Raw genomic sequence first — 14844 nt, 5'->3', positions numbered from 1 at the left:
AAATACCACCAATATGGAACAGCAAACATATCAACCATAAAAATAGGGTTGTTAAACACTGTATAGAGACGAAAGAGATACTATTATTTCGTAATCAGAGTGCGATTCCAATTCTGGCTTGAAATTTGAAATCAAACGTTTCCACGGTCATTCTAGCCACGACACAGCAGCGGCGCCACTCGCTGTTTGTGGCCTCAAAATCTCCGTGTGCAAATGCTCTTATTGATTGCAATTTGCAATCCTTCCCTAGGTCCTTGCAGTAAATGCGCAGCGGTCTTCATAAACGCTTCCAATATGGCGCTCTTTTTAGAGACGTCCTAATCTAATCTTGAGTTTGGTTGTTTTCTGAATTTTGTTTTTTATGTAAGGACACAAAAGTATAGTAATAGTCAACAAATTTAGTGTAACAGTTTAAGTTTTCATAGTTAAGTGGTAACAACAATCCGCCAAGATGCCGCGTATTATGATAAAAGGCGGCGTTTGGCGAAACACTGAGGTTTGTCCAATTTTCATTTAGTTATTCATTACCTGAATTTTTTTTCTGCCACGTTACCACTGTAATACGATTAAGAAACTGATTATTTTTCTTCTAGGATGAAATACTTAAAGCGGCTGTAATGAAATATGGCAAAAACCAATGGTCTCGTATTGCCTCCTTACTGCATCGCAAATCAGCTAAACAATGCAAAGCGCGATGGTATGAATGGCTGGACCCCAGTATCAAGAAGACGGAGTGGTCGAGAGAGGAGGACGAGAAGCTACTGCACTTGGCCAAGCTGATGCCGACACAATGGCGAACTATCGCGCCGATCATTGGAAGGACAGCGGCACAGTGTTTGGAGAGATATGAATATCTTTTGTAAGCTTTCATTTATATTATATCATAAAGTACTTAGTGTATCTATCATCGTTGTTGCAAATATCAGCATCTGCACCTGCAGATAATCTGCATAAATTGGAATATCCGCATTCATAGATGCGGATATTCCTTGTGGATATTCAAGAGTGACATGAACCAAAGGGCACACTGGAATAGTTTACAAACCTTCTAGAAACAGACTGTAAGTTGAAAAATGTAATGTAAGCCTGTTGTTTTTACAATATACTTTGATAAAATTCTTGATTAGGCTAGGCTAGGCCTTGCAGAACCGGTCCATTTCCTAAAACTTTATTCCCTGTGCTGGGCTTACCTCAGTACTATAACTCCTGGTATTACCGGTACTTCTTGAAAGTTTGAGTTTTCCCCATATTTCCGCAACTGGTAATTCCCAAAGGCAAGCCTTGATTGATTGTTTTCATGATAATTGATTGTATTGTTATAAATGTCACAAAATCATTGAAATAATATTTATTACAATACTAAAGAAAATTGAAAGCTTTTTCATATAAATAGATTCAGGACGGTTGTACATATTTGTGTTTTTTTGAAATACATAAAATCAGCACCCGGTGATGTGTAAACAAACCTGCATCAGCAACAACCCTGGTGCCTATGTATTGATAGAACTTGATATCAATAGATAGGTGTCAAGTTCCATTTGGTCAGTTTGACTTTTTATTATTAAACAATCTACTTTCCTATCTTATTCCAAAAGACTGTATGCAATTTCTCAATATTCCAATTCCAATAAAAACACTGAAACATTATGTATTTTAAGACATGTATATTCAGTTAACAATTATCAGTATTTGCATGTGCACTGCTATAATTATCTCCTTAGTTTTTAAAGCATTCTTTCATCACCATGTGTCACTCAACAACAGTAAGCTTTTTGCTTGTTTAATTTTTAACTTACATCAGATAACGCGCTCACACTTCATCAAGTTTCTATACTGTAAAGGTTTCTATTCTAATATCCAAGTTAAACATTCCATTAGAGACATAGTTTTTGAAATGCTAAATTTGTTAATGGTAACCTGAATTTTCTTGCAACAGTATTCTACAATATACTTAGCCATATTAAAATCATACATTTCAGGGATCAAGCTCAAAAGAAAGAAGAGGGCGAGGACATGGGAGATGATCCCCGCAAACTGAAGCCAGGTGAAATTGACCCCAATCCAGAGACAAAACCTGCCAGGCCTGACCCCAAAGACATGGATGAAGATGGTAACATTTTTGTAATTAATCACTGCCATAAATTATGATATTGTTATTTGTTTTGTGTGGACTATGAAGTAACTAGTTCTTTCTAACTCCAAAACACTTTTAACAGAATTAGAAATGCTGTCTGAAGCTCGTGCACGTTTGGCAAACACACAAGGCAAAAAGGCCAAAAGGAAAGCGCGGGAGAAGCAGCTGGAGGAAGCCAGAAGGCTTGCAGCATTACAGAAGAGGAGGGAACTTAGTGCTGCTGGCATTGCTGTGCCTATGAGGTAACTGCAACTTGAGATTTAGAAAATTTGAAAATGCTTTGCAACTAACAGATTTATTGGCGATGTACATACGTAAAGGACGAATTTAGAGGATGTCTGGAACATTGAAAATTAATTTAATTATTTTAACTTGTTTAAATACTTTGACATAAATCTGTGAATATTTCGGTTTTTAGGCGCAAAAAGAAGCGCGGCGTAAATTATAATGCGGAAATTCCATTTGAGAAGAAACCAGCTCCCGGTTTTTACGACACGTCTACCGAGGTGGTAGACCCCATGGCGCCGGACTTCTCGCGGTTGAGGCAGCAACATTTGGATGGAGAACTGCTGTCTGAAAAAGAAGAGGTGGGGAACTTTGCGATATGTGACTTCCCAGTTAACTACAATAAGTTTTGTTCATTTTTTTCTTAATATGTATTTACATATTCTTACTGTCGGACAGAGAGAGCGGCGCAAAGACAAGAACAAGCTGAAACAACGCAAAGAGAACGACGTGCCGCAGGCGATGCTACAGGGCGACCAGCCCGCTAGGAAACGGAGCAAACTGGTTCTACCGGAGCCCCAGGTGTCGGATCAGGTAAGGCGGCGACGGGCTCTGTCCGCGAAGGCGAGAGCGGTTCTGAAGCGGGTTTTGTATTTATTATTCTCACATGTACATGGTCAGGTGTTACAAATGTGTTGCATTATGACTAGAGTGTAGTACATGACCCTGAATATGGCACTGCAAATCAAAATATTGGATACTATAAAATAAAAATTGAGAATAGAGATTGAGAGGTGTAAACAAAAATGTCAAAATTTTAAAATTATGTAGAAGGCCGAGAGATCTATTGAGTATGCCATTTAGATTTTATAACTCAAATCCCATACTGGTTAAAATTAATTACAACGCTGATAATGTAGATAAAAAATAGACACATTTGACTTTCTTGGGTTAACAATCGACAAGAACCTTAACTGGAAGGAACACATCGAACAGATTTGCATGAACCTAAACAGATTTGTTTACACTCTATGAAGACTTAGGCGAACTGTCTCGTGAGAAGCTGCGTTGACGGTCTTTCATGGCTACGTTTCGTCCGTGCTCAGCTACGGTCTTGTATTGTGGGGTAACTCAGTAGTCTTAGAAAGAGCGTTTAAAGTTTAGAAGAAGTGTATTCGAGCAATTTGCGGCGCCTGGTTCCATGACAGTTGCAAACCGCTGTTCAAAAGGCTGAACATATTACCTTTGCCATGCGTGTACATTAGGGATATCTGCGTATTTCTCAAATCTTATCCTAAAACAGAAGTCATTCAAAGGCAATTTAGAGTGGAAATTATGAATCTTTTATACCAACGTCGTCGCCATAAAGTAATTTATAAGAATAACTGTTTCAACATGTGTATGTATTTACAATAAATTACAAAACGAAATTGAATTTTTACAAGGGTATACTTTTAAATTATAAATGACAAAACAGCTTTGTTATTCACAGACAGACACATTGCTTCTGTAGTAATAAAGAATACTTAGAATTTACAAATTCATTACATTAATTAGAAACTATAGAGACTAAACTTTAAATCCCATCAATATTTGCACATCTGCTTGCAGGTTGAATACAGTGTACCTAGTTTTACTTAAGACTTATGTAATTACTGTGCTCTGGCAAGTAAACGTATTTATCAATGAATATTGAGTAATTATCAATGAATTACTATATAAGTATTTACAGTCGCATTGATCGCGTCCAACGTCGGTCTCCGTTCGCAGGAGCTGCAGCAGGTGGTGAAGCTGGGCCGCGCGTCCGAGGCGGCGCTGGAGTCGGCGGGCGCGGCGGGCGCGGCCACGGACGCGCTGGTGGCCGCCTACGCGCTGGCGCCGGCGCCCGCCACGGCGCTGCGCACGCCGCAGCAGGCGCACGACCGCGTGCTGGTGGAGGCGCAGAACGTCATGGCGCTGACGCACGTGGACACGCCGCTCAAGGGCGGGCTCAACACGCCGCTGCAGGCGCCCGACTTCGCGCCCGCCGCGGCCGGCACGCCCGCCACGCCCAACACGCCCGCCACGCCCAACGCCGTGCTGGCCGCGCCCTTCCGCTCGGCGCGCAGCGACGCGTCCACGCCCGGCTTCGGCACGCCCCGGGGCGGCCCCAAGGTCAGCTCCGACGAGACTTTTCCGAGACTCTTCATTGTTCATACGAAGATCGACCACTGAGAAAAAAAAAAAAAATTCCGTCGTTCCGACTTCATTCGAGCGTTTTCCTGCAAACCGACAGAGCCACGGGACGAACTAGCGTACCTTACGATTTTTTCTGTGTGCTTGTTGCAGATCTTTGTTTTTGGTTTTTGATGACTTTTTGTTCGAATTATAACAAAGCAGTGCAGTAATTTCACAAACAATATAGTTGAATTACACGGTGATCAAACACAGTGACGTTCAATAAAAACTTAAAAATTACAACTTTGAATTAATACAATTACATGAAATCAAATGTTAACGTTACAGACGCCTGGCGTCCGTGACAAATTGAGTATCAACCCAGAAGACAGGCTCGGCGGAGGGGACACACCACAAATCGCCAATCAGTTGCAAAAACAGGTAAACATTTCTGATGCTATTGTTACACTGAAGTCGCAATACATCTATCAAAATGTAATTTATGTTACAAAATAATAACAGGCTGAATCCTAATTAGTAATCTGGTTGTATTTGACAACAGTCGTATAAGGGGCAACGTATTAATAATAATAATAATAATGCGCACACACTCATAGCCCCGAACTAGGGAAACCCTGTATTGCGGGTGCCATGAACCCCACACATAGACAACCACAAATTACACCTAAACTGACGAGAGAATTAAATGTAAGCCATACAAATATTTTTTCCGGCCCGGGAATCGAATCCGGGACTTCTTCGTGGCAGCCCATCATGGTAACCGTTAGACCACGAATGCAGTAATAGTCTAAGTAGCGTTTTATAATAACACTTGATATATACTTATTTATAATAACTAAACTGTGAGATGAAGTCCAAAAATGTAAACAAACAACTGTCACTGTCAAAGTGACATCTCATAGATCATAAACCTTTTTTTTACGTTCGTTTATTAACAGATTTCACTCTATTCTGACTAATAATTATAACGAAAAACTTTTCGGGTTGAAAACTGCCTCTGTGGCCGAACGGTTGGTAACCGTCAGCCGGACTGCCACGCATAGGTCCCGGATTCGATTCCCAGGCCGGGAGAAATATTTGTATGGCCTACATTTATTTCTCTCGTAAGTTTAGGTGTAATTTGTGGTTGTCTATGTGTATGTCCATGCGGGGCTATGTTGAGTGTGTGCGTTATTGTTATATTATTATTATTTTTAATTTACAAAACTTTTTACAATCATTTTGTGTCATAAAATATTTTCATTTAAATATTTACGAGGAAATGAGAAGGGCTATAATAAATTATTCACACTTCTGCTTATAAGTTTTTAAGTTTATACATAACAAATATAAATTAAAAATCGAATAAACACTAAGGACAGCCAAAGGTTGTTAATCCCCGAAACATTGCCAATGGGACAAAAAATGTTTCCACAGGAAACAATTTTTTGACATTATCTTATTAAATACGGTGTTTTAAATAAAAAGTATTTGATGTTTGGTTTGTACATACATGCACACAATTTAAAAACAATATAAAACATCTTGCATTAGTTTTTAACCCTTTTCACTGTTTCACTATTCATATAATATTTGTTTGGGTGATGCCATTTCACCTTTGTTTACATTTTTGGGCTTTGATTTCGTGTCATTTTCGAGTTTATAAGTAGGTACTCGCCGTATCTATAATGGTTATATCGATGTCCCTCAGCTGAAGGCGTCCGTCCGCAACGCGCTGCAAGGCCTGCCGACTCCCCGCAACGACTACGAGATCGTGGTCCCCGAGCAGGAGGGCGAGGAGCCCGGCGAGGCCGCGCCCGCCACCCCCGAGCTGGAGGACCAGGCCGACGCCGACGCCAGGGCCTTCCAGGAACAGGAGGAGCGCCGTGAGTGAACCCTGTCAACCAAAGCTAAGGACTAGTTCGATCGTGCGCTACACTAAATACAGTAGGAGTGGTTAGTTAGCGTCGCACGCGCGCCAACAGCAGGTCTCGTTAGGCCTACTTGAGCTCAGTCCGCCATTTTAGCTTTATATAGTATAAGTGTTATTCTTGCGCGCAAATTCTCTAAAATCGTAGAGAAATGCCTAATTGTGCTGTTTTGGGGTGCAAAAAATGATAGACTTATTTTAACAAATTTTTAATTTTCTGTTTATCGAATAAATTTATTGTACTGTGACAAACGAAAGTATGTAATAAGTAGCTGTGCGGTGTCCTGCTGCACACGGAATAATTTCAACAATATTTTTCTCATGAAATTCAATAACAAGTTCATTGAAAAAAACGCCTAAGAAATTAGTCAATTGTTGTTATGTAAAACGATTGTAAAAGAACTATTTCATTGATAATTAAAAAGAATAAACAAGCTATTTGCCACTTTTCTCAATCAACTTGTTATTGAATATCGTCAGAAAAATCTTGTTGATATTTTTTTACAATATCAAGTGACGGGACGAACAAGTCAGTTGCAGTGCCACTCAGAGCTTTAAATCGCAAAAATCTTAAAGGCACTGCCTCTGCGCCCGGCACACAGTGGGCCCAAATAGATAATTCTTGGACATAGGAATAACTTGTGGAGTATCAAGCTAATTTTTTTTTATATGATAGATAATAACATTTCTAACAACTTTTATTCTTGTATAATTTCTTGAAAAGTTGAACGCTTCGGAGAAAAAAATAATATTTTTTTTGTATGGAGAAATATACATTTTATTTTTTATCTCTTAATGTAGGAAAATGTAATGTGTGTGATTTATTTACAGTATAGGTCCAATCACTCTCTATCAAGAAAAAATGTTATCCTTCTGCAGGTACTTGCGGCTTTACGAGTAAAAAGGTGTCAAAATTTTAGATTTGTTATTTATTTTTTAACACAATATGCTAGTTTCTACTTAACTTTCGTGTTATTGTTGTAACACTCTCTAAATTTCACTAAAATTAATATTTTTTAGTCGCAGCTTATGTATTTTGTTAAAAAAGTACATAAAAGAGTTAGCAATTTTGCTGTACCTTTACTTACAAAGCCGCAAGTACATGCAGACGGATTATTTTTTTCTGCATAGAAAATGATTGGAACTATACTGTAAGTAACCCCGCACATTCTATTTTCGTATATTTTGAGATAAAAAATAAAATGTTTATTTCTCCATACAAAAATAACATAATTATTTTTTTCTCTCCGAAACTATCAACTTTTCAAGAAATTATACAACAATAAAAGTTAGGAATGTTATTTTCTATCATATAAAAAAAAATTTGCTCGATACTCCACTAGTTATTCCTATGTCCAAGAATTATCAATGTGTGCCCACTGTGCGGTATCCTGAGACATAAGTTGACAAGTCCCATGTTCCTGTAATTCCACCAGCACCCTTAACCATCAAAACCGGAACGCAGTAATGCTAACATTACTGCTTGGCGGCAGAAATAGGTAAGGTGGCAGTACTACCCTGGACTAACTCTTTCACAACGTGCTCTACTAGCTAAATTATCCCGCGTGCAGCGCGACGTTAATGTTACGTAAACTGTCACCCCTTCCGTACAAAGCAGCTGTCTCAGGAGAACAAAATTACTTGTTAGCAATGATATTGTGGAGTCGAAGCTACAAAATTGGGCCACTTGGGCCACCCCAGAAAAGTGGCCTGTTTTTCGGTTTTTTCCAAATGTATTTCAGAGAGTGTACCACCCTCACCCTCGGTTAACTAGAAACACCGGAACACTCCATCCTTATATCCTGTCATTGATATACCACCCATCGCTTTGTTTCCTCCTTTGTAAAGCATACGGCAAAAGAACGGCGTCCACTACTGCTAACGTCTGTATTTCACAAAAATTACAATTTAAGGCTATTTCAAAGCTGGAGTGAATCTTTCACGATATCGCTTGACATTCAGGTGAGATTGTGGGGTGGCGTCTGTCTGCATATTGGCGCATATTTCCCAGGACTGGCGGCTCTCGCACGTCGGTCCATGGCCATCCAGCGCGGCTGCGCGCGGCCGGCCGAGGTGAACAACAGCGTGGTCCGCACGGGCGCCTCCACCCTCACGCCGCTGCAGCAGGCCGAGGAACTGCTCAAGGCCGAGATGGTCACCATGCTGCATTACGACGCCTTGCACGATCCTCCTAACAGTCAGTACTGATCCGCTATTCTTGTCATACCATCATTATCATGTGTAGACTATACCATAAACAACAAGAATCCGGGACCTCGTGACAGACCAGGATGGTAACCGTTCGGCCACAGAAGCAATTTAAACCATACAGCTATTATTACACAGTCGATATATTGTTTAACTGCTTCCGTGGCTGGACGGTTGCCACGTAGAGGTCCCGGGTTCGAGAGAAATATTTATATGGCCTACATTTGTTTCTCTCGTGAGCTTGGGTGTTATTTGTGGTTGTTTATGTTGTGTCCATGGCACCCGCGATACAGAATAGTGCGGGGCTATGAGTGTTTAAAAACACATTAACGTGTACGGTGCTGATGCATATCGGTATACTGGTGAGTGTGGGCCCTAAAGTATTAACAGTTTGACCATCCAATCATTCATTCCAAAACACAACTACAATCACAATCACCCACCATTAAAAATACTTTCAACACGTGTTTCGCCTCTACGAGGCATCATCAGGAGATGTGACTGTTCGACGCCCGGCCGAAGAAACAAGCGAATTTTCAAGTAATTCACTTCCATTTTTATTTACTCTTCAATTACAAAGCTATATATTTCTTATACACATTCGCAGGTGTGGACAAAAAACGCGCTATCCAATTGCAAGCGGCCCATCTGGCTTATCTTGAACAGCACCCCTACGAAGAGTTCACCCCTGAAGAAATCACAGCGGCAAAGAAAGAGATGCAGAAAGAGATGGAAGTCGTCAAAGCCGGCATGGGACACGGGGACTTGAGTCAGGATGCGTACACTCAGGTGTGGGAGGAGTGTTTAGCCCAGGTCAGTTGTGTTACCACGTCTTAAAATCACATCTACCCTCGATGCATTGTTTCAACAATTTTGTCCCTTCTAGGTGCTCTTCTTGCCCGGCCAAAACCGGTACACGCGGGCGAATCTTGCGAGCAAGAAAGACCGACTGGAGTCCGCCGAGAAGAGACTCGAACAAAACCGGAACCACATGGCCAAGGAGGCCAAGAAATGCTCCAAAATGGAGAAGAAGTTGAGGGTGCTCACAGGTGAATAATTGTCAACTATCTTTTCAAATGTATTTATAGAGATTTTTTTGTGCAATAATTCCTCTATAGTCGGTTCCAATATATTTTCAACAAAAAGTAAACAAAACTGGTTAAAATTGTAAAGCAATCACTCAATGAATCGAATAAGTAACACTTTCACGTATATTTCGAAGATTTCGACTTGATATCGTATCGCTTTTTCCAACAATATTTATTTGAATGGCATCATAAAATTGTATTTGAAAAATGGTAGTCCAAAAGTGAGGTCATTTTTCATCTATACATCAATAACTTACTTGTCTATGGTTGCATAGTGCTGTACGAAAAAAAAACATTCGGTTTCATTCAATTAAAGTTTTTGTAATCGATTAGTAAACCGATTATGTCAATCGCAACCGAACGATTATCTACGTTTTAGGATTTGATGTATTTAAAAAAATTTTTGGAAATTTTAAATATGTTTAATAGGTTGTAGTCATATTACAAAATTGAATACTACGATTTAGATAAACATGTATGGAAAGACGACACGGCTCCAGAATCCACATAAATTTCATTTAAAGTGTATTCCATAGCATTTAAGTTTATTTGGAAAGACCAATCCCTAGAGTTTCTTGCTCGTTCTTCTCAGGGAAGCCAGCGTAGTGAACGAGCAGTAGCGTAATGTAATGTGACGTTTTCATGTGTAAATTTATTTTCCCTATGGAATAAATGATCTTTTTGTGCATTCGTCGCCGCTTTTTTCTGTGTGTTCGAACTTTGTCTTTTCCAATTATTATTTTTGACTCTTTGAATCCCTGTGGCGGGATGTACATGACTTCAGTTGTTAAATTTAGTAGCAATACCTTTTGCTATTCGTGAAAAAAAAAACACCGCGATGAAACTTCACATCCGAGAAGTTTCACGTGTTTTGGCAAATGTGTGAATTCCCCTCCTGATTTAACCCTCTTTTTAGGAGTGTGTCGGGTAGTGGGACATGTAATAGGATAATGATTTTACCAGTGTTAGCAGGTTTGCTTTTTCTGGAGGAAATCCACGAGAAAAGCAATCCGTATATACTGTTACAATACTTTTCGAAAAATATTGCTTGTTAAAAACTTGTCGCGTTTCGATAAAACGAAATTTGAGAAAAGAAAGTTGTATACAATTTCTGCGAAACCTAGGGAAGTTATCACCTGCAATCACGCCCTTTGTAGGTGGCTACCAAAGTCGCGCGGCGTCGCTGATAAAACAATTCCAAGAGCTGCAAGATCAGATCGAGCATGCCAACCTCGAGCTGTCCACGTTCAAGTTCCTCTCAGAACAGGAGAAAGCCGCCATTCCACGTAGGATAGAGGTCAGTTATTCTATGTAATGTTCACTATGCGTCTCAAGTCCAAAACTAACAATCATCATTGGATACTAGCCAAAGTTTCGTATTAACTAGTGCGTACTAGCTAAAATATGGCTTAGATCTCAAATTCAGGATAATTGTTTAATTATTAATAGACTATAGTCATCGGCATCTTGGGTGATACCACCTCAAGTAACCGAGACCCCCTGTATGTGATTGTTATTCTGTGGGAATTATGCTCGACCCAATATTGCACGGTGATTTTGAAAGCTCGTTTGAGGATTAAAACAAACAATAATTAAATTAGTATCCCTTCAGTGCTAGTATGGTACTAAACTATTAATAATATCTCTTCTTCGTCTTCATTATTAACAATTTATAGTATTTAGTAGCAGTTGAGCTCTAAATATCTACTAATAAGTATCTACTCCCGCCAAGTAATAATGTCAGCTGGTGAAATAACAGGCAAATGGGACTTGTTAACTTATGTCTCACGGTGACGGGCACAGTGGCAGTGCCCCTCAGATCTTTGCGAATTAAAACTCTGAGTGGCACTGCAACTGTTATAAACAGGCGTGTAGCTTACTATCAGGCGCACAACTGGTTCGTACCGTCACTTGATATTATAAAAAAAATTACTGAAATTAAAAAAATGATTTTTTTTGTATACGTGAAACAAGTATTCTTATGGGCGGTGTCTGAAATAAATTATTTGCTGATCAATTTATTAATTTTAATTATTACTAAGATACGTTCTATCGCCATACCTAGCTGTTAAAATCACAACCCTGCGTTGGTTCGAGTATTACAAAGATTTTGAACCTAAAGTGTTTAAACAATTCTAAAAATTGATGCGTTTTCAATAAAGGCAGTTAAGTAATATCTCAATATTGATCGTGTACTTGAAGTCGATTTATTAATACGGGGTTATTTAAGTTTTTAGTGACATTCATTACTGCTCAAGCTCGGGTTTAAAATTTAAGTGCTACTAGTACTCATTAATGGACAAAATTCATTCAAAATCCCCTTAAAAGTACAATAGGACAATGAAAAGACGAAGTATGATCCACCAAAACGCTAATCACATAATCACTTACAAATAATAATTCGTTTCTTACTTACAGTCATTAACAGAAGACGTGAACCGTCAAACAGAACGAGAGAAACTGCTGCAAAAGCGCTACGCGGAGCTGCAAGCTGAACTCGAAGAATTGCACAAAGGCAGACAGCAGGAAGTGCAATCTTCACAAGAGTAAAGAAAGGATACTGTTGTACTAAAGATTTGCTGTTGTAGAAAAATATAGTCTATCGGAATTATTTCTTTGAAATTGTACCTTACGTGACATTCGCAATGTTGAGTCATGTGACCAGAGGTGGGCAGCGAGTTAAAATCCAACCAACCCGCCCGAGCTTAAAAGGGGTTTTGTCCCATTTCTGACGGCGGAAAGGACGAATACGGAATATGATTCCATACTTATTATAAATTTCGATGTAAATAACCTCAGTACAGAGTACAAAAAAAAACTGACCTCAAAAGTAGTTTCAAGTGGAATATTTTCTTCAAATTTAAATGGGACCACTTCTGAGGTACCCTCTTTCCATCAAATAGAGACTTGTCAAAATCGGTTCACAAATGTCGGCCGGAGTTATCGCGTAACATATAAAAAAACCAGTCGAATTTAGAGCGTCCTCGTTTTTTTGAAGTCGGTTAAAAATATTTTTTATAATAAGAATCTTGTTGATTATCACTACTGAGGATGTGTTACGAATTGGTTTTTATGAATATCAAAAATTAAAGTGCATATGGTCTAACTATTTATTTCAATTCGATTTTCAAGTGAATGGATTCAATATAAAGGCAAATTGAATCAGTCAAACATTTTTTAGTAATATCATAAAATTTTAATAAAACTCTATTTATAACAAATATTTAGTTGTAAATGGTTTGTGCCTTCGATTTCGGGCGTTAATGGGTTTTAACCTGATACAAACCTGGCGAGATCGAGTATATAACCAGAAATAGAGACGAAATGTCATTAAAATTGTTTGAAAACTATTCTGCCATACCGTTACGGTGACAACTGCGCTCCGATTGGCCAGCCCAAATTCGAAACAATTGACGGGTGTCGTCAATTGTTTCACTTCAAATCGACCAGTTTAACTTACGCTTTGCAACAATGGGCGAAAATCGAAATACTACATAATTTTTTTCCGTTTGTTTTGCAATTAGATGTTTTGCAGTTTTTCCCACACCACCGAATGGAACAGCCCCGCATTCTTAGAGATATTATCTTTATTACAATAAATACATAATATTTTTGGAATATACGGAGACGCTCACACAGGTCAGTTGTTTGTGCTGTACCATTTCAGCTTTCTAATTTGTGATTTCAGCGCAAACGAGAGTTGACATATTTAAAAGTGATATCAGTACGATTTGACTTATGCGTTGCCCAGGATGGATGGCCCTTACTTCGTCTCTATTTCTGGTTATATACTTGATGTCCGGCGATAACATTGCCCATCTCTGCATGTGGCAGAGTTAATACGTGTAAAATACAAAAGATTCATAAGAGTATAGTTCGATTTTACGCGAAAATAGACACACGCTTGGCCACGATCTCACCTGATGCTTGTATACAAAATGTCGATTCATTTTGGCCTTGAATAGCCCTAAATTGTAGTAAATTTAGAAAAATTCTAAGGTGATTGAGTATTGTTGTCGTAACGGACTACGATGGACTGAGCTGCAGTTGCTGACGTTAATACCAGTGCGTTCTCTTTAGTCCAAACTTAAGCATCATTGTTTAATCTGAGCTAGGCATAATTATTCCTTATCAGTGGCAACAAAGGTTCAATTATTAAGACTTAATTAATGCTGATTGTTTGAAAAAGAAATATAATTGAAGAGGAATATGAAGTTCAATGAAATAAAGTACTAAATGAAGTTATTATTATGTTTTATTTTGCTTTGTAACATGATTGAAAATTACGCTTAAGAATTAACATTCATTATTTATATTAGGATAAACATTAAATTACAACTTACAATTGAAGAGCATTATAAAAGTCATCATTGTTATAAATAATACCTTTTCGGGAAAACATCTTCATTTAGCAAAACGGGGAGAAACTAATTCCCTTTGAGATAAACATAAAACTACCTTTGTTTTGCTTTGAAGTGTACGTGCCTTATTCACCATAATAGAGTTTTAAAATTTGATTAGTAAGGTTAAAAGTAGATGTGATTTAATCGGCTCTAACCGACAAGCCGAGTTCTTAGGTTTTCGCAATGGTTACACAGGAAAGGAAACTGTTTTTCGGATTTAAATCGCGTATGTTTAGTTTTTTCAAACAAACCAACGTTTCGGACCCTTTACAGGCTAACTGAGATGGTATCATCAACCAGTTATATCTAAGGCGCCGCGCAAACGCTTCGCTCAAATATTCGTTCGTTAGTTCGAATATTCGCTTAGTTGCTTGTATCCAACACAAGATACATGCTTGCGTGGCATCAAATAGTAATGCAAGCCACACTTTTTTATAGTTGCAAATTATTAATTAAATACCTTATTTTAATTTTCTAAACAAATTTCAATTTACGCTGCATAAGTTTTTACAAAATATCTTTTTTAACAGAATGTATTTTTTTAATAAATTTATTGCGTCATAATAAAAGATTAGAAATAAAACAATGTTAATACTGCAGTCTTATTCAATGCAGTCGGTAAGATCTGACTGATGATTTTGGGACCATAGGAACTGTAAAGGGCCCGAAACGTTGGTGTTTGAAAAAACAAATATACGC

General features: G+C 38.5%; 1 protein-coding gene across 1 annotated transcript; it reads left to right on the top strand.

Annotated features, from left to right (window-relative positions):
- Window positions 1-361: 361 nt before the first annotated feature.
- LOC113231684 (cell division cycle 5-like protein) lies at window positions 362-12922 on the top strand. Its single transcript, XM_026466146.1, has 14 exons — window positions 362-496; window positions 594-859; window positions 1980-2110; window positions 2217-2376; window positions 2553-2721; window positions 2819-2953; window positions 4130-4513; window positions 4865-4957; window positions 6228-6402; window positions 8458-8643; window positions 9262-9467; window positions 9541-9703; window positions 10900-11039; window positions 12161-12922. The coding sequence occupies exons 1-14, from the start codon at window positions 452-454 to the stop codon at window positions 12290-12292; spliced, it is 2385 nt and encodes a 794-aa protein (XP_026321931.1). The 5' UTR covers window positions 362-451; the 3' UTR covers window positions 12293-12922.
- The last annotated feature ends 1922 nt before the right edge of the window (window positions 12923-14844 follow it).

The sequence above is a fragment of the Hyposmocoma kahamanoa genome, unplaced genomic scaffold (assembly GCF_003589595.1).
Source record: "Hyposmocoma kahamanoa isolate Upper Pololo Valley unplaced genomic scaffold, ASM358959v1 66, whole genome shotgun sequence".
NCBI classification, from domain to species: domain Eukaryota; kingdom Metazoa; phylum Arthropoda; class Insecta; order Lepidoptera; family Cosmopterigidae; genus Hyposmocoma; species Hyposmocoma kahamanoa.
Note: the sequence above shows the minus strand (reverse complement) of the source record. Positions and strands in the feature narration are given on the sequence as shown.